The sequence below is a fragment of the Symphalangus syndactylus genome, chromosome 13 (assembly GCF_028878055.3).
Source record: "Symphalangus syndactylus isolate Jambi chromosome 13, NHGRI_mSymSyn1-v2.1_pri, whole genome shotgun sequence".
In the NCBI taxonomy this organism is placed as follows: domain Eukaryota; kingdom Metazoa; phylum Chordata; class Mammalia; order Primates; family Hylobatidae; genus Symphalangus; species Symphalangus syndactylus.
The window spans coordinates 107,823,825-107,849,240 of record NC_072435.2 but is presented as its reverse complement, the minus strand read 5'-3'; the positions used below and the strand labels follow the sequence as shown (position 1 = coordinate 107,849,240).

Here is a 25,416-nt window from a genome sequence, read left to right as displayed (position 1 = left end):
GCAGTCCTCCTGCCTCAGCCTCCCGAAGTGCTGGAATTGTAGGCGTGCACCACCATGCAGGGCCAAGGCAGGTGCTTCTTATCTCCTATTTATTTATTTAGAGACAGAGTCTCACTCTGTCACCCAGGCTGGAATGCAGTGGTGTGATCTCAGCTCACTGCAACCTCTGCCTCCTGGGTTCAAGCAATTCTCATGCCTCACCCTCCCGAGTAGCTGGGATTACAAGCATGTGCCACCACGCCTGGCTAATTTTTGTATTTTTTGTAGACATGGTGGTTTGCTGTGTTGGCCAGGCTGGTTTTGAACTTCTGGCCTCAAGTGATCTGTCTGCCTCAGCCTCCCAAAGTGCTGGGATTACAGGCATGAGCCACCACACCTGGCTTTCTAAGATCTAACTTAATGATGTTTTCATTAAGCCTTTCTGGATGCTTGAATGAAGTCACTGCTCATTCACCTGTGCCTCTGCTTGTACCGTATATTACGTAATCACATACTGCAGTCCAGCACTGTGCTCTTTACTGTGTGTGTGCCTGTGTGTGGTGTGCGTGTGTGCGCACCTTATTTTCCCTCCATAGTAGGGGCTTTGGCTCATATATCTTTGTATTCTCCAACACTTCGCAGTGTGCCTTGCTCATAGCAGGTACGCCATAGATATTAGATTTTTTAAAATTAATTTAGATGATAGGAATAATAGTCTTCACTTACTAGATGATGAGAATAACAACACATTTATTGAATGCCTGTGCCAGGGACTTAGCCAAGGGCTTAAGTTATTTCATCACATCTTCACAACAGCCCTGTGAGACACAGGTGCTGTTGTTACCCAGTATTGCAAGTGAGATGATAAATACTGAGTACTGGGGCCAGGTTCTGAATCCAGGAGTTGGACTGCACCAGAGGCTAAGCACTTACCCTCATTGTTATGCTGCTGGGCTACATATGAGGATGTCTTGGGGTATTTGTTGTTTTATAAGAATTTTAGGCTGGGCGCAGTGGCTCAAGCCTGTAATCCTCGCAGTTTGGGAGGCCGAGGCAGGCAGATCACCTGAGGTTAGGAGTTCGAGACCAGCCTGGCCAACATGGTGAAACCCTGTCTCTACTAAAAATACAAAAATTAACCGGGTGCGGTGGCATATGCCTGTAATCCCAGCTACTCGGGAGGCTGAGGCAGGAGAATCTCTTGAGCCCGGGAGGCGGAGATTGCAGTAAGCCAGGATCGCGCCATTGCACTTCAGCCTGGGCAATAGAACAAAACTCTGTCGCAAAAAAAAAAAAAAAATTCAATGAGCTCTATAAGTGCGTTTTAGTGTTTTGATGCTGCTCCAAAAGAGTCAGCGCCCACTTGGGAGTTGTGGGAGTTGTTTTCACAGATTCAACATGTGCCCTCTACAGGAGAGCGACTTGCAGTTGTGGAGGTACAGTGTGAACGGCTGAGGATGCTCTACCGGGACTGTGCTCGGCCCCCACCGCCTCCTTTGCAGGCTGACCGGAGACAGGTGAGCCCTCTGCGGTGCTTCGCGCCTCCTGCAGGCGCCACACACGTCACTGCGTAAGGCCAGCAGCAAGTTAAGGACATTTAGAATAAGTGTTTGCAAAGCCGTTTGGAGGTGCATTCTTTTGCGGTGACATGCCCTCCTTTGCGGTGCCATGCTCTCATCTTTGAATGTCAGAGCAAATTGAGCTGACATTCTGAATATTGGAAAATTATAGCAGGGGAGCAAAACTTAGTAATTTATAAATAGCTTCTTTGTGCTGTCAATAACAAAAAGAAAGCTTTTTTTTAAAGTTTAGAGATACAGTCAGTTTCATAACAGAGAACATAAGTGAGTAATTAAAAAACAAAAGTGGGCTGGGCATGGTGGCTTATGCCTGTAATCCCAACATTTTGAGAGGCCATGGTGGGCAGATCACATGAGGCCGGAAGTTTGAGACCAGCCTGGCCAACATGTTGAAACCCCATCTCTACTAAAAATACTAAAATTAGCTGGGCATGGTGGTGCACATCAGTAATCCCAGCTACTTGGGAGGCTGAGGCAGGAGAATCGCTTCAACCTAGGAGGTAGAGGTTGCAGTAAGCCAAGATTGTGCCACTGCACTCCAGCCTGGGTGACAGAGCAAGACTCTGTCTCCAAAAAAAAGGAGAGGCAAAATGTTAAAAATTGATACATCTATGAATGTTCTTAGCATCGTTATTCACAGTAGCCAAAAAGTGGAAACTGCAAATATACATCAACTGATGAATAAATAAAATATGCAATAGCCATGTAATGGAATGTCATTTGTTCATAAAAAGGAATGAGGTATTGATATATGCTACAACATGAATAAACTTGAAATTACACTAAGTGAAAGAAACCAGACACAAAAGACCACATCTTATATAAATTCCATTTATATGAAATGTCTAGTGCAGGTAAATCCATAGACATAGAAAATAGATTAGTGATTGCCAGGAGCTGGGGGCGAAGGAGAGTTAAGGGAAGAGAGGAATGGGGATTGACTACTAAAGGGTATGGAATTTCCTTCAGTAGGGACAAAAATGTTCTAAAATTAGATCACGATAATGGTTGCACAACTCTGTGAATATACTAAAAACCATTGACTTATCCCATAAATATATACACCTACCATGTACCCATAAATATTAAAAATCAAAACAAAATATTGACTTATACACTTCAAATGGGTGAATTGTGTGTTATATGAATTCTTTTTTTTTTTTGAAATGGAGTCTCGCTCTGTCACCCAGGCTGGAGTGCAGTGGCCTGATCTCAGCTCACTGCAACCTCCACCTCCCGGGTTCAACTGATTCTCCTACCTCAGCCTCCCGAGTAGCTGGGATTCTGCAGCCTGGGCGACAGAATGAGACTCTGTCTCAAAAAATAAAAAATAAAATAAAAAAATTTTTTAAAAAGATGCTTTTATCTGATAGAGAAGCTTGAGATTGTTATGATTAGAATGATTAGAAATAAAACTGAGAAAGCAAGACAACTAACCTTTAAAAAAAGAATAAGGAAGTGTCACCATGGTACCCCTGCTTAGCTTTGAGCTGAATATTAAGTCATGCATTTATAAATTGAACTAAAATTTGTTCTGTAACTACATGGGGACTATAAGAGGATGGAGACCAGACCTTGGAATTGATGATAATGGAAGATAAATAGTGTCTTAAAGGGATAGTAAAAATTTTATTTGGAAAAAAGATATGCTTTTTAAAAAATATATGTGCCTGGCTGGGCATGGTGGCTCATGCCTGTAATCCTAGCACTTTGGAAGGCCAAGACAGACAGATAGCTTGAGCCCAGGAGTTTGAGATCAGCCTGGGCAACATAGCAAGATCCCATCTTTACAAAAAATACAAAAATTAGCTGGGTGTCATGATGCACACCTGTAGTCCCAGCTACTGGGGACGCTGAAGCAGGAAGACCACTTGAGCCCAGGAGCTTGAGGCTGCAGCGAGCTATGATTGCACCACTGCACTCCAATCTGGGTGATGGGAGTGAGACTCTGTCTCTAAATAAATAAATGTGTGTGTGTGTGTGTGTGTGTGTATGTACATATATATATATGCCTATATTTTAATACCATCAGATAAAATTTTTTTCTTCTTTGAGAGAGTAAAGGGATTGTGTTTGCAGTTCTACTGAATATGGGTTTTTCTCCCTGATGCAGCCCAAAGAGATTACTTGGAGCCCCTCGCGAGTGTTTCCACCTGTTCGAGCCTGCATGTTCTCATCTCACCTTACCTCAGTCACCTTCCTGGCTGACCCCAGCGCTGGGGGAGGCCTGCCCCGGGGCACTTTTATCTATGCCACTTCACCACTGCCAGTTCAGGTGAGACATCACATGACACACTGTCTTTTGCATCTTCAGATTTGAAAGAAAAAGCAGGTCTCAGGCCTGGGTTTAGCCCTCTGATTGCTGCTCTCTTCTGGCATCTCTTCAGGCCCCGTCTTTTTACTGGGAAATTGAAATCGTTTCCTATGGAGACACCGATGATGACACTGGGCCCATAGTTTCCTTTGGCTTCACTACAGAAGCAGAGAAGCGAGATGGGGCTTGGACTAATCCAGTGGGCACTTGTCTTTTCCATAAGTAAGTAAAAGAAGTAGCTCAGTGTGACAGAGAGCAGTAGCCTCCCACAAGGTGTGTATAGGTGTTCAGGAAGTCAAAATAGAGTTCTGTCTTCAAGTGAGTTTGGGGAAAGGAGAGCATTATTTTTCTTTTCTGGAGATTTCCAGTGCATATTAGTAAGATTCCTTCCTAGTTGTCCTGTAATTTTTTAAAAATCTGTTTATTTTGCAAATTCTATAACCCTTTATTCTAGGAATACAGTTTGGGAAATATTGGTGTGGGTATTTTAATACTAAAGTGATATAATAATCTCACAAGGCTGACCACACCTCCCCCCCACTTCACCACTTCCCTGCTTGTGTGTTGGCCAGTGTGGCTTATCTTTCTTGTCTTTGACCTCCCTTCTTTGTATTTTTCGTAGCAACGGCCGAGCTGTGCACTACAATGGCTCCAGTTTGCTACAGTGGAAGAGCGTTCGCTTAGACGTGACTCTCTCCCCCGGTGAGTGCAGTGGGAGCTTTTCCACCCTGTGTGAGTCTGTTGGTCTCAGGTTTGGGTCTAAACAGGTTAAAGTTAAATAAATTTAGCAATTGGAAATGGGCAATTCGTCATTTAGCAAAAACCAAACACATCCTTGCTGCCCCCTAGTTTACACCAAACCCCTCACTTTATGAGCCCTCACCATTAGAGCCTCCATTTGGTAACTCCAGAGTTACATGTACTTTTGTGCCTTCATCATTAGATAATTCAGAGATTTGGCTTCTATCTGAAGTTTAGTCTTTCTTCACTTATTCATTAATGAGCAGATAAATAGCTTCAAAGAAAGAGAACTCCACCTCTAGCTGTGAGGCACTGGAGAAGTGCCTTATTGGGCCAGGCACAGTGGCTCACGCCTATAATTCCAGCATTTGGGGAGGCTGAGGCAAGAGGATCACTTGAGCCCAGAAGTTCAAGACCACCCTGGGCAACATAGCAAAACCCCATCACTACAAAAAATACTAAAATTAGTGGTGGCGCATGCCTGTGGTCCCAGCTACTCGAGAGGCTGAGGCAGAAAAATCACTTGAACCTAGAAGGTTGAGGCTGCAGTAAGCTGTGATCATACCACTACACTCCAGCCTGAGTGACAGAGTGAGACCCTATCTCAAAGAGAGAGAGAGAAACGCCTTATTGGTAGATACAGCCTATAAACATCTGGTCAAGCTTTGACAAATATTCTGCCTCTATGTTTCAGTCACATAGACAGTCAACTCAATAAAGAACCCTTTCCTCCTTCTTTTTAGCCTCCATGTAAATAACTAGATCTGTGTAGTAGTTGAATTAGGATAGGCTCTACGTACTCCAGCTATAGCAAAAAAACAGAACTGTCCTGCTGACATTCGAAGCAGCCGAATATGTTGGTTACTTATTTTTAGACAATGCATCTTAGGCTTCATCTACAATAGAACTTAAATTGAGATACATAGTAAACAATCTGGGATGATGAGATGGGGAATATGAAGTCACTCCAATAGGTAGCCTCTTGTAGCTGCCTGGAGGTTACTTTTGCCATCACTTGTGCTTAAGGGGGCTGCTTGTTAAATTACACTTTTCCTGGGAGCACAGTGCGGTTTTTTGTGTTTTTTTGTTTGTTTGTTCTTTTGAAATGGAGTCTTGCTCTGTCACTCAGGCTGGAGTGCAGTGGTGTGATTTCAAGTCACTGCAACCTCCGCCTCCTGGGCTCAAGCAATTCTCCTGCCATAGCCTCCCAAATAGCTGAGATTACAGGTGCCTGCCACCATGCCCAGCTAATTTTTGTATTTTTAGTAGAGACGGGGTTTCACCATGTTGGCCAGGCTGGTCTCAAACTTCTGATCTCAAGTAATCTCCCTGCCTAAGCCTCCCAAAGTGCTGGGCTCTCAGGTGTGAGCCACCACACCCGGCCCCTGGCAGCATAGTGTTTTTACTCAAGCCAAGTCATATTATGACTTGGAAATCATTTCAGGGCAAAGTAAAAATTTTTGTCTTACTTCACAAAGCAGAACTCAGACATCTCAGCAGAGTACTTGCCTAAGCGCTTTCAGCACAAAAGGGTGTGTGTTGGGGGGTGGGTGGTAGCCTAGGGGAGCGTTTTCGGTGTTTTTATTTCCTTGTTGCTGTATTTGTTGTTTTATCATTTGTGGGTTTTGAGAACATTTAGGACTGGACTACGGGCACACAGACTACCCTCTTTCTAGAGAAATGTGTCTGCAAAGGAATAGGAATTAGAACCCAGTCTGTCTAACAGAATCTCAACCCCTCTACCAATACATGGGCTTCCATTCATCAACAGATACTTGCTGAGCATCTCCTACCTGCTAGGCCCTCTTCTGGCCCGTGGGGATGCCGTGGCGAACAATGACAAGTCCCCAGCCACTGGGAAGCTCCCATTCCTGTGGTACCTAAGCCATAAGAGACTCTGATCAAAACAGAACCTTAGAACTTCATGCACTTATTGGAGAGTTTACAAAAGATAAATTATAAGGCCGCACGTGCTAGCAGCTTGCTTGAGGCAGCTGATGTAAGAGTGCCAAAGCGATTGACAGGCACCTCTTGGTTCTGTAAGTCCCACCCCGGTGTCCAGTCGTCTTATCAGGTAACAGCCTGGATTATGTTGGTTACCTTCATTTTTTGCAAAATGCCTTAAATGCTTATAAGTAGGGAACATAAAGGAATTTAGTGGTCTATCTTTAGCTTACATTGTAGGTGAAGTTTAAAATTATATATGTATTTTTTTCTTTTTTTCTTTTTTTTTTGAGACTGGGTCTCACTCTGTCACCCAGGCTAGAGTGCAGTGGTGCAATCACAGCTCACTGCAGCCTTGACCCCCTGGGCTCAAGTGACCCTGCCACCTCAGCCTCCTGAGTAACTGGGACCATAGGCACACACCACCATGCCTGACTAATTTTTGTATTTTTTGTAGAGACGAGGTCTCACTGTGTTGCCTAGGCTGGTCTTGAACTCCTGGGCTCAAGCAATCTTCCCACATTGGCCTCCCAAAATGCTGGGATTACAGGCATGAACCATCACGTCTGACCTTAAATTTTATATATATATATTTTTTGTTTGTTTGTTTTTTTGAGACGGAGTCTTGCTCTGTCGCCCAGGCTGGAGTGCAGTGGCACAATCTTGGCTCACTGCAACCTCCACCTCCCAGGTTCATGCCATTCTCCTGCCTCAGCCTCCCCAGTAGCTGGGACTACAGGTGCCTGCCACCACGCCCGGCGAAATTTTTGTAATTTTAGTAGAGACAGTGTTTCACCGTGTTAGCCAGGATGGACTTGATCTCCTGACCTTGTGATCCGCCCAGCTCGGCCTCCCAAAGTGCTGGGATTACAGGCTTGAGCCACCACGCCTGGCCTAAATTATATATTTTAAGGCCATTTCTGAATATTCCACTGGAGATGATATTACTATTACCTTTTTACTTATTTGTCATAAGTAATCCTCCATATGTCAAAAGAGAAAAACTTCATTTTTCTATTTTAAAAATAGTACCTAGTGTTTTTCATTTTTTTCTTGCCTGCCAGGAAAATAAAGGCTAAATTTAATATGTAATTGCGGTAACTAATTTAACACAGACACTAGACATTTTCCTTCTAAAAATTCTGACAGCTTCTTTAAATAGGTTGTTTCTGTTATGTTACTTTATATCTAAATACAAAAACTTAGGCTGGGCGCAGTGGCTCATGACTGTAATTCCAGCACTTTGAGAGGCCGAGGCAGGTGGATTGCCTGAGGTCAGGAGTTCGAGACCAATCTAGCCAACATGGCAAAACCCCGTCTCTACTAAAAATACAAAAATTAACCAGGTGTGCTTGTAGGCGCCTGTAATCCCAGCTACTCTGGAGGCTGAGGCAGGAGAATTGCTTGAACCTGGGAGGCAGAGGTTGCAGTGAGCCGAGATGGCACCACTGTACTCCAGCCTGGTCAGCAGAGTAAGACTCCGTCTCAATAAATAAATAAATGCAATAACTTCATGTCCATTTCAGAAGTAAATGAGGGCATAGTCAGTGATGTGTAGGGTGACACTCTGGTTGCAAATTTAAAATTTACTTAATAAAAGGGAGAAAATGTGTTTTCCTTCCCGTTCTCTGCTATAGGTGATGTGGCAGGAATTGGCTGGGAGAGAACCGAGGGGACTCCACCTCCTCCGGGACAGCCAGCCAAGGGCCGGGTGTACTTCACGTACTGCGGGCAGCGCCTCTCACCATATCTTGAAGACGTCTCTGGTGGCATGTGGCCAGTGGTTCACATTCAGAAAAAGGCAGGTTACCTTGTTGGGAAAGGAAAACAAATTCTCCTTCGTCACGTGTTCCTGTTAGACATGGAAAAATGAAAGGGAGCAAACGGGCCCTCATTGTACACAATGGCAGAGGAAGGGCAGAGCCAGCTTGAGTGAGTGTGTGCCTTCCTTTGTGTTGACCCCACAGTCTTAGATTGAACAATGCTATATCAGGAACTTAGTGCTTCATTGCCTTGACATCTTTTTAGCAACCTTTCCCAGACAACAATGCAAGGAACACTAGAGTTCTTTCAAATGTCAATAAAATGATTACATGATTAAGTAAATTTTGAAAGTGATTCTCTTTGGTTGCTCAGTATGTCAGAAACTTGGAGAGAACCTTCAGTAAAGATTTGTAAGTTCAACTTAGTTAACCAGCATCTTCATACATATTTAATGATGGAACTCTTGTTTCTTAAGGGGCATCTATTAATATCCAGTGTTCTGGAACATTATTACTTACTACATGCTGGTAGCTCCCAAATCCATATCTCTATCCCAGACCTTTCCCTAAACTCCATGCTCACATACCCAGCAGCCTGGGCAGCATCTCTAAAGAGATGCCTTATTGGCACGTCAAGGTATGCCAATACGTGACCAAGACTGAGCCTAACTCTCCCCCAAACCCAAAGCTGCCACTTCCCCAGTCTTCTTCATCTCAGGAAATGGCAGCTCCATGCTTGTAGTTGCTAAGGCCAAAAACCTTGATATTCTCCTTGACTCTTCTTTTTTCTCCTGCTCCACATCCAACCTGTCAGCAGATCTTGGTTCTAACCTTCAAAATGTATCTAGAATCTGACCCCTTCTCCCATTCTTCCATCAACAACCCGGCCCTGCCACCATCTTCCCTTGGGTAGCTCATTACAGTGTTCTGACTCCTTTCCCAGCCCCCATTCTTGCCCGTTCACATGTCTTATCTTTTTTTTTTTTTCCCTTTCAGGACATCTCTAAGGTAATACATGTCTTTTCAAGCCAGCAATCACAATGATCTTTTCAAGATGTTAGTTGGAATGTCACTATTCAGTCAATGGCTTCTCATGTCATGCATTTTAAAAGCCCAAGTCTTTATAATGACTTACAAGATGCCAGGTGTGGTGGTGCCAGAGTAGTCCCCGCTGCTCTGGAGGCTGAGTGGGAGTATCACTTGAGCCTAGGAGTTCCAGGCTGCAATGCATTATCATTGCACCTATGAATAGTCAGTTGCACTCCAGCCTAGGCAACATAGTGAGACTCCAGATGCGCACCACCACACCAGGCTAATTTTTGTATTTTTAATAGAGCTGGAGTTTCACCATGTTGGCTAGGCTGGTCTCGAACTCCTGACCTCATGATCCACCCACCTCGGCTCCCAAACTGCTGGGATTACAGGCAAGAGCTACTGCACCTGGCCAAGACTCCATCTTTTAAAAAAATAACCTGTAAGGTCCTATAGGATCTGGCCCTGTACCATGCCTCTGATACCATCTTTTATCTCTGTATTTGTTGAGTGGATTAATGATGCCGATAATTTAAAGCAGCATGTCTCAGCCTGTTCCATTCATGCATTCAACAAATATTTATTGAACACTTACTCTATGTCAAGCACTATGCTAAGCTCTGGATATATAGCAGTGAGCAAAACAGATATGATCTCTGTCTTCATTGCATTATGATCAGTTGGAGGAATCAATCAGACAGTAGTCAAATAATGACATAAATATGCATGTGTATGTATGTAATCACAGACTAATAAATGCTGTGAATGAGAATCATAGACTTCCTAGAAGCAAGTGGCAGGTCCATCTGATCTTATATCTCGTAATCTGAAGAAGTGCTGCTTGAGCCAGGTCTGGAATATTAGCTGGTCTTAACTAGGCAAAGTTGGACAAAAGAATATTCCAGGTGGAAGGAACAGCATGGGTACTGGTGTCAGGTAGAGAGGAGCAGTGTCAGGTAGAGAGGAGCAGTGTTGGAAACAAGAGAGGTCAATGTGTTTGAGCAGCAGAGCGCATGAGAATGTGAGGTGAGGGACAGGGAGGCAGGGCTGGCTGTACAGGGCTCTGAGCACAGGTGTGCTCAGTCCCTCCAGCCCCCACCTGGTTTCTCATGCCAGCACACACCTCGGGCTATTCTTCCAAGGTGACATTTAGTGAGCTGCACCTTGGGCTCTTGCAAAAAATAAAAATAAACGTAAGTCTTTCCAAATCCTTCATTTGGTTTCCTTTCCAGAACACCAAAACCCGAGCTAACTTTGGCTCCCGGCCATTTGCCTACGCGGAAGGGCAGGCCCACCGCAACGCTGCCGACCTGTGCACCGACCTGGCAGAAGAGATCAGTGCTAACTTTGAGGCCCTGCCTTTCGCCATGGCATCTGACAGTGACAACGATGCTGGCACCAGTATTGCGTCAGACCCAGGCACTCATGGGCCACCATGCCGGATTGCTGCCGTGGCCACCGCTCAGCAACGTAAGTCACCTCCTAGAACTTACTGCCTCCATGGCTTCCTGAGACCATGAATGTTATGAATTCCATAAACCCATTGCACTTGAGCATCCTCATTACAATCAGGAGTTGCAAACTCAAGTGCCCGTTGGTAATGGGGTCACAGGCCTGGTGAAAGAAGGTGGGGAGCAGGAAGAAGCACAGCAGACCACAAAGTTCATCCCCATTTCCAGAAAACCTGCTATGCCTCAGGGCAGCCAGTGCAAGACCACTAGAGACCCAGGTCTTTGTATGAAGTCTCCATATTTTCAAAGTATCACTCATTTTCAAAAATTGTCCTAAAACCGAGGTAATCACAGAATAATAAAATGCTAGGCAATGGATATATAGGTGTGCACTAAAAACTTTTATGATGGTCGAGCGAGATGGCTCATGCCAGTAATGCCAGCACTTTGGGAGGCCAAGGTGGGCAGATCACCTAAGATTGGGAGTTCAAGACCAGCCTGACCAACGTGGAGAAACCCTGTCTCTACTAAAAATACAAAATTAGCTGGGCGTGGTGGCGCATGCCTGTAATCCCAGCTACTCAGGAGGCTGAGGCAGAAGAATTGCTTGAACCGGGAGGTGGAGGTTACAGTGAGCCGAGATCGTGCCATTGCACTCCAGCCTGGGCAACAAGAGCGAAACTCCTGTCAAAAAAAAAAAAAAAAAACCTTTTATGATTACTCGTAACAATTTTGTCATAAAATTAAATAAAACAGCTCACCAAAGTAAGGATGTCTGCAGGCTGTATTTGGCCCATGGGATACTGGTTTGCAAACTGTTTTAAGATTCTGTTTAGGGCCAGGCACAGTGGCTCACATCTATAATCCCAACACTGGGAGGTCAAGGAAGGAGGATAGCTTGAGCCCAGGAGTGTGAGACCAACCTAGGCAACACAGTGAGACCCTGTCTCTACAAAAAAATTTTAAAAATAGCCAGGTGTGGTGGCACACATCTGTAATCCCAGCCACTCAGGAAGCTGAGGTGGGAGGATCACTGGAGCCCAGGAGGTTTAGCTGCAGTGAGCTATCTTTGCACCACTGCACGCCAGCCTAGGCAACAGAGTGAGCTTCCGTCTCAAAAAAAAAGCCTGTTTAGTTCTATCTATAGTGAAGGACTTTCTAAAGTCTTCTCTGAATTGAATGAATTATACTCATAAAAACTATTTTAGGATTCAGGGTAATTATAGATAATTAGTTATTCCTAGACTCTGTGATTTAAAATTCCTCAGTGTACTAGGAGTCTTCCTATCATGCAAATTAAGATAATCTGGTTTGTCTAAGGGTGAGAAGTTAAGGATTTTTCTAGCCTGCTCTTGTTTAGAATTCGCTGTCCTTGTGCTCTGTTACAGAATATGATAGTGACACCTCCTGTCATTATAAAGTCGAGCTCAGCTATGAGAATTTCATCACCTCTGGCCCAGACCCTCACCCACCTCCCATTGCAGATGATGAATCCGATGATGATGATGATGATGACATCCCGCAGGTAAGAGACCCCCAGGCTTAGATCAGGACTCAGCAGCATCTGCTTAGCCCCCTAGTGACTAGGACAAGCCTCGAGGAGTGATTTTGTTGTGAGAGTGCAAAGCTGGTGTTGTTACTCTCAGTGACATCATTGTGCTTGAACAGTGACCTTAGAGTGTTCATTTTTCTAAACCCCATATCAATAGCGATATCCACTGGGCCATTTTGCCCAGTGAAGATCCAGAAACTGGAGAAGTGAAGTGCTTTGCAACAGTTCAGAATCCTGTGAAAGTGCTTCTATGGCTTCTTTAGAGGGAAAGGAAGAGCTTGCCCTAGTCTTGCTATTCCCTGCCCTGGCATCTGGGGGTGTATCTAGTACAGGAGTCCATGCCCATCTTTCTATTACTGGCATTTAAGTGGGGTGAAGACTTCAGGATGAGGGCTGTAAGTTAGGGAAACAGTGATGCCTGCACCAGATATTCCTTCTCCGTTCATGAGGTTCCTTCTCCTTCCAGGAGGACCACTACGCCCTGCTGGTGAAAGCATGGGAGACCAAGGTTTTTCCTACCATCCGAAGACGCTTCCGCAATGAAGCAGAGCGGAAATCGGGCCTGGACCAGATAAAGGGGGCCTTGCAACTAGGTCTGGCACTTTTTCTTCTGCTAAGGAGGTTACTTCATGACTTGAAGTGAGGAGCTGGATGAAAATCAGAATGTAAATCAGGAGAGACTCATCTAATGTTGCACCAGACTTAACAGTGTCTTCGACCTTACCTTTAGTGAACTCTGATCTTTGGTTTTCATTGCTGGACTTTGATTTGCTTGTCAATTTAGCTGAATATTTTGGGTTGATAGGCTGCAGCAGTGAAGCTGGAGTGGTTATAATAGGAAACTCTGTGGTCTGGTGATTAACAGTTCACATCTGAAGTCACACTATTTACCAGCTGTGTGGACTTGAGAAAATTACTTAACATCTCTGGGCTTTCCCCATCTTTAAAATGGAATCTGTGCTCTGCAAGGTTGATTTGGCAGTCTCTCACTGTTCCCTGATTCCTGCTTATTAAACAGTATTTTTGGCCGGCCATGGTGGCTCACGCCTGTAATCCCAGCACTTTAGGAAGCTGAGGTGGGTGGATCACCTGAGGTCAGGAGTTCGAGACCAGCCTGGCCAACATGGCGAAACCCCATCTCTACTAAAAATGCAAAGTTAGCTGGGTGTGGTGGCACATGCCTATAGTCCAAGCTACTCCGGTGGCTGAGACAGGAGAATCGCTTGAACCTAGGAGGCAGAAGCGGCAGTGAGCCGAGATTGTGCCACTGCACTCCAGCCTGGGCAAGATAGAACGAGAGTCTGTCTCAAATACATACATGCATACATACATACATACATACACAGTATTTTTTTCTCATACCCACTGTTCCTTTTGAAAACATTGCAAAGATTATTGTTCCCTAATCTTCTAATATTAGGCCACAATTTCTTGTTTATTCTAACACTTAATTCCAAAAGCGTCTGTCTCTAATCACAGCCCCCTTTTAAACTCTGCTCAGAAAATTGCCATACTTTTTCCTTACAGTAAGACCAGTGAATAAAAGAATGGTAGATAGGTGGGATGAAGTTAGGCCTTGTGTGAAAAAAAAGCAGATTCTAGGCCAGGCGCAGTGGCTCACGCCTGTAATCCCGGGACTTTGGGAAGCTGAGGCAGGCAGATCACGAGGTCAGGAGATCGAGACCATCCTGACTAACATGGTGAAACCCCATCTCTACTAAAAATACAAAAAATTAGCCTGGCATGGTGGCGGGCGCTTGTAGTCCTAGCTACTCGGAAGGCTGAGGCAGGAGAATGGCATGAACCTGGGAGGCAGAGCTTGCAGTGAGCAGAGATCATGCCACTACACTCCAGCCTGGGCGACAGAGCGAGACTCCATCTCAAAAAAAAAAAAAAAAAAAAAAAAAAAGTAGATTCTATCAACACCCACTTTTTTATTTTTTTGAGAGAGTCTCGCTCTATATTAACTGGGCTGGAGTGCAGTGGTGCAATCATAGCTCATTGCAGCCTCAAACTCTTGGGCTCAAGAGATCCTCCTGCTTCAGCTTCCCAAGTACCTGGGACTACAGGCACTCACTACCATGCCTGGCTAATTTTTTTATTTTTTATAGAGACAGGGTGTTGCTATGTCCCTCAAGCTGGTCTTGAACTCTTAGCTTCAAACAGTCTTTCCACCTGGGTCTCCAAAGTGCTGGGATTACAGGTGTGAGCCACTGCCCCTGACCAACACCTGCCCTTTCACCCACAACATCCTGGGCACTGTGGGGCGTAAGGCAACAACAGGATATGGAGGAATTGTGCCCATTTTGCTTTCCTCCCATAATGCTTTTCCTCCCATAATGCTTTTCCTCCCAGGTCTTTGGACATGTAATTACTTGGTTTATTAATTAATAGTAGCTGTTGCTATCAAACATAATCGTATGTTCTTCCTCTGGGAAGAAAGAGCAATCTCAATAAGTGGATAGAAGAAGCTCATATAGCCTTCTCTCTCTCCTAAACAAGCAACATGTATTTATTGCAGTAAAAATCAAACAGCACAAAAATATGTAGAGAAATAAACATGGCCAGGCACCGTGGCCCACACCTGTAATCTCAGCACTTTGGAAGGCCAAGGCAGGCGGATCACTTGAGGTCAGGAGTTTTGAGACCAGCCTAGGCAACATGGTGAACCCCCATCTCTACTAAAAATACAAAAATTATTAGTCGAGTGTGGTGGTGCGCACCTGTAATCCCAACTACTTGAGAGGCTGAAGCATGAAAATCACTTGAGCCTGGGAGATGGAAGTTGCAGTGAGCCGACATTACACCACTGCACTCCAGCCTGGGTGACAGAGCAAGACTCTGTCTCAAAAAAAAAAAAGAAAAGAAAAGAAAAAGAAACATTACCCTCACTTTCTTCGTCCTCTCCATTTGTCCTGTAATTTGTTATTTTGAGTTAACGAAAATGAAATAACTGCAAAATAATGGACCATTTTTAGTCATTTTATACTGATGAACACTTCGGTTTTTTCCACTTTTTTGCTATCTGCCAACAGTGTTACTTGCTCTGTCTCCCAAGCTGGAGTGCAGTGGTGCAATCTCAGCTCACTGCAACCTCCACCTCCCGGGTTCAAGCAATTCTTCTGCCTCAGCCTTCCGAGTAGCTGGGATTACAGGCACCTGCCACCACGCCCAGCTAATTTGTATTTTTAGTAGAGACAGGGTTTTGCCATGTTGGCCACGCTGGTCTCAAACTCCTGACCTCAGGTGATCCACCCACCCCGGCCTCCCAAAGTGTTGGGATTATAGGCATGAGCCACTACGCCTGGCCCTTTTTTTTTTTTTTTTTTTGAGATAGAGTCTTTCCCTGTCGTTCAGGCTGGAGTGCAGTGGCGCCAGCTTGGCTCACTGCAACCTCTGTCTCCTGGGTTCAAGCAATTCTCCTGCCTCAACCTCCCGAGTAGCTGGGATTACGGGCGCCCGCCAACCATGCCTGGCTAATTTTTGTATTTTTAGTAGAGACGGGGTTTCACCGTGTTGGCCAGGCTGGTCTTGAACTCCTGGCCTCAAGTGATCTACCCGCCTCCGCCTCCCAATGTGCTGGGATTACACGCATGAGCCACTGTGCCTGGCCTTAGTGCTTGTATTTCTGTGGAAGAGATTTGAGACATTCCTAAAAGTAGTGCATTTAGTATTCCAAACATGGTAAATACTGCATAATTTCCTTCGCCAAAGGGTTATGTACTGCTATAAACAGTGTTTGAAAGATTCCCTTATCATTTCACTCTACATGTAAGTCGATATCGTGGTTGATCTGTGTGTACTCTTTGGGGAGTTACCCAGTGCTGTTATATTTTTTAGGTATGGTGGATATTGCCCGACAGACGGTTGAATTTCTCTATGAAGAGAATGGTGGCATCCCAAGAGACCTTTATCTTCCCACCATTGAAGACATTAAAGACGAAGCAAACAAGTTCACAATTGATAAAGTTCGAAAAGGTTTTGCTTTCCTTCTTACTCCACCTATGAAATTTCCTATGAAATGAGAGGCTGAGTTTTCCTTAATGTGCACAAGCAGCTGGTGGCTCTCCTAGGGTGACTCTCCTTACTCTGACTAAGCTGACCTCTTCCACACCGCCCCATGTGAAGCCGTAGAGCAACCCTGGTGGGGCCCTTCCCACTTCTCAGAACTCAGTAGCATGAGCTGAGTGGGGCAGGCAGCTGCACAAGAAGAGAGGTAGGGCCCGGGCTCCATCTCTACTAAAAATATAGAAAATAGCTGGGCCTGGTGGTGCACGCCTGTAATCCCAGCTACTCTAGAGGCTGAGGCAGGAGAATCACTTGAACCCGGGAGGCGGAGGTTGCAGTGAGCCGAGATCACACCACTGCACTCCAGCCTGGGCCACAGAGCAAGGCTCTGTCTCAAAAAACAAACAAAAAATTCTTTGCCCATTTTAAACTGGCTTATTTGTCTTTTTATTCTTCAATTGTAAGAGCTTTTACAACGTTCTATTATATTACCTTCCAGACTGAGTTGTGTTCTTGCTTGGTTATAACAAAACTGAGGGTTCTGTTAAAGCCCATAGAGCTATTTTATTTTATTTTATTTTATTTTATTTTATTTTATTTTATTTTATTTTTATCTGGAGAGCTATTTTAGATGCTAAATGTAAGAACCTAGATGCAGTGGTACTTTTTTCTGAAAAACTTCTCCCTCTACACTCCTCAGGTCTCACGGTAGTAACCCGCTCTCCAGACAGCAATAATGTAGCCAGCAGTGCTGTTGGAACTGCTCTGCCGAAGTTTGCCATCCGAGGGATGCTGAAGACCTTTGGGCTGCATGGAGTCGTCTTAGATGTTGATTCAGTGAGTGAACAGCCATTCTGATTAATGAGCTATTTTATGTATACTAAGGCTGTCATGCCCAGATTCCCAAGTACCTTAAAAAGTGATTATACAGATGAGTTTCTCTTCAAATCAGGGACGAAGACACGAAGCAAAAATGCTCTAATGCCAATTGACTTGCCTGAGCTTTCCTCAGGGACTCAGATCAGGGCTGGCAGTAGATGGTAGGCTGTCCAGTCTCAAAGCTGCCAGCGCCTTCAGACCACACCACCTCTACCATTATTTTCTGTTCGACATGTTCAAACTGTTCCTGCATTATATCTACCCAAGTTCCCAGGGAAAAGTCCCCATTGTCCTTGATGAATGGATGATCTGTCATTGTCATGATGGTCATACAGACACAAATCAAAGAAATAGGCTGGGCATGGGGCTCACGCCTGTAATCCCAGCACTTTGGGAGGTGGAGGAAGGAGGATTACCTGAGCCCAGGAGTTCCAGACCAGCCTGGGCAACATAGCGAGACCCTGTCTCTACAAAAAATTAGCCAGTCATGGTGGGCATATCTGTAGTCCCAGCTATGTGGGAGGCTAAGGTGGGAGGATCGTTTGAGCCTAGGAGGTCAAGGCTGCAATGAGCTGTGATGGCATCAGTGTTCTCCAGCCTGGGCAACAGAGTGAGTCCCTGTCTCCAAAGAAAAAAAAAAAAGAAAAAGTTTTGTCATTTTGATCAAGTCATCTCACTGATTTCTCTCAGCCTCAATTTCCCTATCTGTAAAATGAGTGTATTAAACTGGATCAGTAGTTTCCTCCTCCATTTTGCAAAGCTCTCTCCTAGGACACAGCTAGGACTTTTAGGGGAGGGGGCAGAGAAGTAACAGAGTGAGAGAGGACAAGGCCAAAGCTTTCTTTTGAAAAGAGACTCCTGTTTGAAAGCCATGACTATGTGATTCTGAGGTTGCATGCCCATCCTCGTATTTGAGAAGCTTCCTATGCAGGAAAAACTGGTGAAATAATATACAAATCAAGCCTGAGAGTCTCTGATAAAATAATATTGTCAATCACTGTATAGATATAAACTTTGGTATCTGTCTAGAGAGATACAGTGATATTAGGTTCCATTAATGCTTTGAAATTTGCCTTGAAAAAATTTACATCTTTAGGCCAGATGCGGTGGCTCATGCCTGTAATCCTAGCACTTTGGGAGGCCGAGGCAGGTGGATCACTTGAGGTCAGGAGCTTGAGACCAGCCTAGCCAACATGACGAAACCCCATCTCTACCAAAAATACAAAAATCAGCTGGGCATGGTGGCACAAACCTGTAATCCTAGCTACTTGGGAGGCCGAGGCAGGAGAATTGCTTGAACCCCAGAGGCAGAGGTTGCAATGAGCAGAGATCATGCCATGGCACTCCAACCTGGGCAACAGAGCAAGACTCTGTCTCAAAAAAAAAAACAAAAAATTACATCATCTGACTCTATTTTGTCAGAATGTAATTTAACTCATTCAATTTTTTTAGAGGGGCTATTGACTGGTGGTCACTGAGGTGAACTTTCAAATGGAAAATTCCATCAATAGTACTGTTAATCTCCCACTGCCTTCTGATGCAAACTTCTGACTCTGATTATAAGAAAATACATTACTGATGATATTTTTGAGCAATGGAAATGTGTGAAAATGAAAAATAGAATTGTCCTTATTGTAATCATTCTGTTATCTCCAAGGTAATTTCTCTCCATTTTAATAATCCCTAAATGAAAATTGCATTGGTATTTGCATCCAAAATGCATACGTATGAGCTTACTTTTTATTTTCCTAGAAATAAAATAGAGCTATCAGACAGATTCCCTGCTTTTAAGATATTATTAACATACAAACAATGAACATAAATTTTACCTAGCAACAGTGTATGCTGGAAATATAGCACTATTCTCTTTAAATTGCTAACTTATGATTACATTGAAAATCTTTATTGTATCAATTAAAATTTTCCATCTGGTATGGAAAAACTAAAACACTCAGTACTAAGCAGATGTCTTTGAACTTAGACTAAATCAATGGCATGAAACTAGCATTTATTGCTATAGTCTGTTTATGTATAAATATATATATATTAGTCTGGTTACGTGTGTGTTTATGTGTATATTATCCTGTTCTTTTCTTTTTTATTTTGATTGAAGTTTTTTTTTTTTAAATAACTGGCTTTTGGCCTTTCTAGTGTGTCATTAATTCACATTTATATTTAAGAATTCATTTAAAATCTCTCTGATTCCTGGCTAGGCATGGTGGCTCACGCCTATAATCCCAGCACTTTGGGAGGCCAAGGCAGGCAGATCACTTGAGGTGAGGAGTTTAAGACCAGCCTGGCCAACATGGTGAAACCCCATCTCCACTAAAAATACAAAAATTAGCTGGGCACAGTGGTGGGTGCCTATAGTCCCAGCTACTCGGGAGGCTGAGGCAGGATAATCTCTTGAACCTGGGAGGCAGAGACTGCCGTGTGCCGAGATGACACCACTGCACTCCAGCTTGGACAACACCGTGAGACTCCATCTCAAAAATAATAAAATAAGATCTCTCTGATTTCTGATGTTTGTTATTTTGTTATTTTCTTAGAAAAGCACATAGAACATTTATATAGTAATAAGATTACTTATAATATGTGTTTCAAAAATGTATTGTGAATTCTCTTTCATTTGTTTTGTCTATGAAATAGCAATTAGTTACAAATTATAATACCTAAAAGCCTGGACTAAAAATACACACACACAGACACACACTCACACACACGCACACATGGAAAACAAAGCAAACAGCACAAACAGACATTTTCTTTTCCTATTGTAGGTGAATGAATTGGTGCAGGTAGAAACGTACCTCCGCAGTGAAGGTGTGCTGGTGCGATACTGGTATCCTATTGACATGTTGGAAAGGCCCCCAGCAGGCTACCGAAGGACTGCCACCAATGGGCTGGTCACACTGGACAATACCAACCTTCAAATTCACAGGTACAATTGGGCCCTTCTTTCTACTGGGTCACAGAAATCCACCAACTTCACTCTACCACATGTACCATTTATCCTCGGCAAGAAAGTTTTTCCTTCAAAGCTAACACTTAGAGAAGGCAGCTAATAAAGATAACAGCAAAATTGCAGGAGATGTGAAGAAAAGTCGGGGGATCTAGGGGTCAGGCACGGTAGCTCACGCCTGTAATCCCAGCACTTTGGGAGGCCCAGGTGGGCAGATCACTTGAGGTCACGAGTTCAAGACCAGCCCAGCCAACCTGGTGAAATCGCATCTCTACTAAGAATACAAAAATTAGCCGATCTTGGTGATGGGCACCTGTAATACCAGCTACTCTGGAGGCTAACGCAGGAGAATCTATTGAACCCGGGAAACGGAGGTTGCAGTGAGCCAAGATTGTGCCACTGCACTCCAACCTGGGTAACAAAGGGAGACTGCATCTCAAAAAAAAAAAAAAAAAAAAAAAGTTGGGGGATCTAGAATCATCTGGCTTATGCAACATGCACCCTGCTGTGATTTGGGGGGACTGATGGGTAGCTAGAGATTGACTGACTCATTGAACTTAAGACCACCCAAATGCTGCAATGCAATCTCAAGCGGAGATGGCAAGAGGTCTTGCTGTCTAGACAGATAAGCGTATCTGGAGTTCCAGTGAGAGATGAGGCTGGAGATACACTGAACTTGGTTCAAAATTGTCAACATCACAAGAAATTGTGATGGCTAATGGATGAATAGCCATCACATTCCATAGATTGGAAGAGCATGGAGAAAGTTACGGAGAGTAAAGGAAGTCAAGAAAAGGTCGCCGGGCGCGGTGGCTCAAGCCTGTAATCCCAGCACTTTGGGAGGCCGAGGCGGGCGGATCACGAGGTCAGGAGATCGAGACCATGGTGAAACCCCGTCTCTACTAAAAAAATACAAAAAATTAGCCGGGCGTGGTGGCGGGCGCCTGTAGTCCCAGCTACTCGGAGACGCTGAGGCAGGAGAATGGCGTGAACCCGGGAGGCAGAGCTTGCAGTGAGCCGAGATTGCGCCACTGCACTCCAGCCTGGGGGACAGAGAAAGACTCCGTCTCAAAAAAAAAAAAAAAAAAAGAAAAGAAAAGGTAAGAAGATGTCCAGGTACAGTGTAAGCTCCTTTCCCTGTGAAGCCGATCAGGTATTGCTTGAGTGCTTTCTATGTGCCTAGCACTGTGCAGGCTTCCAGAAGAGAAGAGAAGGTGTTCAAGGCATGTGCCTGCCCTCAGTGGGCTGAAACCTAAAGATCTGGCAAAGCTCCCTCATGTTCACCATTGCCAATTCCCATGAGAATTATTCCTTTCCATCTTAAAATGTCTTGCAATAATTCAGAGGAAAATATAATAATAAATGGAGTTCTCTAATAAAAATTTCCAGAAATTATTTTTCATGCAGTTCAACCATTAGCCATCACAATTTCTCATGATGTTGACAATTTTGAACCAAGTTGAGTGTATCTCCAGCTCTCATCTCTCACTGGAACTCTAGATATGCTTATCTATCTAGACGGCAAGACCTCTTGAGATAGACCATCTCCACTTGAGATTGCATTGCAGCGTTTGGGTGATCTTAAGTTCAGTGAGTCAGTCAAATTCACAAGACCAAAATAGGTCACACATGACTTTCTTAGCTTTACTTAGCAAGATACAGGACAGGAAGTAGGCATATCACAGGGCAACATCACGAATGTTTCTTCAACAGGGGTCCTCACAGTCGTCCACATAGAAGTTCAGGGGCTATTCCCTGACCCTACCTACTGACCCCACCTACATACCTACCCAAGTGTCAACTCAGGCGTGAAGGAGAAACGTCCCACGGCAGGGCTCCTGCGGCCGGTGGCTCAACAGCCCCATGTCCTTATCCAAGCTGACATCTCTTGTGGAACACTCCACAGGCATGGCTTCCAGGGATTCCAGCAAGAGGCATGCCCAGTTACAAGCATCACCATGCTCCAGAAGCCTCGAGGCTGTGGCTTCCCACCAAGAATGTTCTTCTTCACAGTCCTCCCCATTCAGACACAGCTTGCCTGTGAGGGGTCACTAGTATCATAAGCAGTGCCTTGTGATGTTGCTGGCATTCTTTGTCAGGTTTTCAGAAGAACTGACTTTAAAACCAAGGGCAGTTCTGAGGTAGACAAGGATAGGGTTTGTTGACCTTTAACTCACAAATAATCTCATAAGCCCCTAAAATTTATCGTGTGAGGTGGAATCTGAATTTTTCCCCAAAATCTCCTCTGCCACTGGCCTCCCCATATCTGGAAGGGGCACCACGAGCCAAACTTTTTCCTCAAGAGAGCTATCAGCAAGTGCCGTTGACTATTCCAAAATATGTCCCCATCTGCACATGTCTCCATTCCTACCTCCACCACAACAGCCCAGGCCTCGGCTTTCCTCTCCACAGCAGCTGGAGTGATCTTTTAGACACAGAAATCAGCTCTCCCTCCTCTAATGCAGACCTTCGCATGGAGTACATTCAAACCCTGACCTGTTTCACAGGACCCCACAGGAGCCTCTGAGCTTGGCAGCCCCTTCTCTGCGGCGCTCACACAGCTAGTGTGCTTCTTCCTTAGGGATGGCCCAGAGCTCCCCCTGGCTGTCTCGTTCTGTAATTCAGATCTCAGTGAATACTCACCTCTTCAAAAAGCTCTGCCTCACCATCTAAGGTGACTGTCCAGGCGCTCTTTGTCAGGAAACTACAGTATTTTAATGCTCTCCCAGGACCTGACGTTTTTACTGCTGTTATTTTGTTTGTTTGTTAAAATTTGTTCTTGTGGGCCGGGCGCGGTGGCTTACACCTGTAATCCCAGCACTTTGGGAGGCCGAGGTGGGTGGTTCACTTGAGGCCAGAAGTTCAAAACCAGCCTGGCCAACAGTTGAAACCCTATCTCTACTAAAAATACAAAAATTAGCCAGGTCTGGTGGCACGTGCCTATGGTCCCAGCTACTCGGGAGGCAGAGGCATGAGAATCACTTGATCCCAGGAGGCAGAGGTTGCTGGAGTCCCCAGTGCCTAAGCTAGGCCCTGAAACACATTGTAGACTCAAAATAGATGCTAAAAAGGGTCCCCAAACATACATGCTTGAATATCAACATGGTATTATTAAAAGCTTTTAAAGCTTTATTTAATAAGTCTTTTGGTCATATTTTTTAGCAAACGTCTTTGATCGATGAAACCTGTTGACTGCTGACTAGCAACTGAGAGAGAAGGCAAGAAAGTCCTTGTAGAGTTACAAGCAACTTACAAGTGTAGGACGTTTACTCTCAGTGTTAATGCGGTGGTCTTGGTATTGGAAGACATAGGAAACATGCCATGCAGATCTGTGTGATCATTCAGTGGTTGGATTTCTGGTCCTAGCACAGATTTTCGTCAAGATTGTATTCTGTGCTAAAGCACTCACAGTGGTTTTAAAGAAGACTTTGGTTAGCTAGGCTTGGTGGTGCACACCTGTAGTCCCAGCTATTTAAGTGGGAGGCTGAGGCGAGAGCATTGCTTGAGCCCGGGAGTTCAAGGCTGCAGTGAGCCGTGATTACCAGTATCCTCCAACCTGGGCAACAGAGCAAGACCTTGTCTCAAAAATTTTTTTTAATAAATAAATAAAGAGGATTTTGGAAAACAGAGGCTAGAGCAGCAGTGACTTCAGAGGCATTAGCAGTGTACAGTGTCCAAACCAGGGCTGCAGGTCAGACCCAAAACAAGCTCATAGCCAGGCGCGGTGGCTCACGTCTGTAATCTTAGCACTTTGGGAGGCTGAGGAAGGAAGATCATTTGAGCCCAGGAGTTCAAGACTAGTCTGGGAAACATAGAGAGACCCTGTCTTGGCTGGGCGCAGTGGCCCACGCCTGTAATCCCAGCACTTCGGGAGGCCGAGGTGGGCAGATCACTTGAGGTGAGGAGTTCGAGACCAGCCTACCCAAAGTGGTTAAGGCCCCGTCTCTACTAAAAATACAAAAATCAGCCAGGCGTGGTGGCACACGCCTGTAATCCCAGCTACTTGGGAGGCGAAGGCAGGAGAATCACTTGAACCTGGGAGGCAGAGGTTGCAGTGAGCCGAGATCACACTACTGCACTCCAGCCTGAGTGACAGAGCAAGACTCCATCTCAAAAAAAAAGAAAAGAGAGAGAGAGAGAGAGACCGTGTCTCTACAAAAATAAGAAAAAATTAGCTAGGAGCAGTGGCGCATGTCTGTAGTCCCAGCTACTCAAGAGGCTAAAGCTGGAAGATTGCTTGAGCCCAGGAGGTCAAGGCTGCAGTGAGCTATGATCACGCCACTGCACTCCAGTCTGGGCAACAGGACCCGTCTCAAAAAAGCCCAAGAAAACAGAACGAACAGTTCCATCCCTGGTAACTTTGGCCTATAAAGTCTGAGGTGAAAGCCAAGGGGAGAACCGTGGGGTTCTCAGCTTGCCCATTCAGTCGTTACCAGCTTTGCTGCCGTGGTCCTCATGTGCCTTGTTAACGCAGTGAACACATGGGCTTCCAAGGAGGGAGGAGACAGGAGGAGTGTGTTTATTGTTCATCCTGGCATGAGAACCACACAGACTGGTGTTGATAAGGAAGAAACCACCTATGATGTAGTTTCTTAGCTGTCTTCTTTTTGTTTATCTTCACTTCACACATACACTCATCAAGTGTTCCATGTGGGGTTGTTTCTTTAATTGCCATTACACCTAAATTTGAATTATGATACACCAGCATTAAATTTAAGTAGGGTCAGTAGGAATATCAAATGACCCCTGTGGGTTCAGAGTGAGTTTGGGGCCTAGGTTTTTGTTTTTTAGAAACAGAGTCTTGCTCTGTCACCCAGGCTGGAGTGCAGTGGCAGTCATGGCCCACTGCAGCCTCCAACTACTGGGCTCAGTAGTCCTCCCACCTCAGCCTCCCAAGTAGCTGAGACTACAGGGCGATTTCTATTTTTTGTAGAGAGGGAGTCTCACTGTGTTCCCCAGGCTGGTCTCAAACTCCTGACCTCAAGTAATCCTCTTGCCTTGGCTTCCCAAAGTGCTAGAATTACAGGTGTAAGCCATTGCATCTGGCCCGTAAGACGTGCTTAGGCACTAATGAGCTATTATTCAAGTTGAATGCTGATCACTTTATAAATTCATCACATAAAAAGATGCCCACAATGGTATTTTTATAATAGCTTTATTGAGATATAATTTACATACCATGCCATTCACCCATTTAAAGTACACAAGTCA

The 25,416-nt window shown here is 44.7% G+C and overlaps 1 protein-coding gene across 12 annotated transcripts in view; it reads left to right on the top strand.

Moving 5' to 3' along the window:
- HECTD4 (HECT domain E3 ubiquitin protein ligase 4) overlaps window positions 1–25,416 on the top strand; it is a 234,325-nt gene that overhangs the window by 172,440 nt on the left and 36,469 nt on the right. For all 12 annotated transcript variants that reach the window (XM_055237553.2, XM_063614390.1, XM_063614388.1 and 9 more), the window contains exons 45-55: window positions 1,393–1,496; window positions 3,673–3,834; window positions 3,947–4,095; window positions 4,496–4,575; window positions 8,196–8,359; window positions 10,586–10,823; window positions 12,193–12,329; window positions 12,823–12,949; window positions 16,197–16,334; window positions 17,065–17,201; window positions 20,024–20,184. In XM_055237553.2, the coding sequence (XP_055093528.1) occupies window positions 1,393–1,496; window positions 3,673–3,834; window positions 3,947–4,095; window positions 4,496–4,575; window positions 8,196–8,359; window positions 10,586–10,823; window positions 12,193–12,329; window positions 12,823–12,949; window positions 16,197–16,334; window positions 17,065–17,201; window positions 20,024–20,184 (1,597 nt within the window). The remainder of the gene's footprint in view (window positions 1–1,392; window positions 1,497–3,672; window positions 3,835–3,946; window positions 4,096–4,495; window positions 4,576–8,195; window positions 8,360–10,585; window positions 10,824–12,192; window positions 12,330–12,822; window positions 12,950–16,196; window positions 16,335–17,064; window positions 17,202–20,023; window positions 20,185–25,416) is intronic.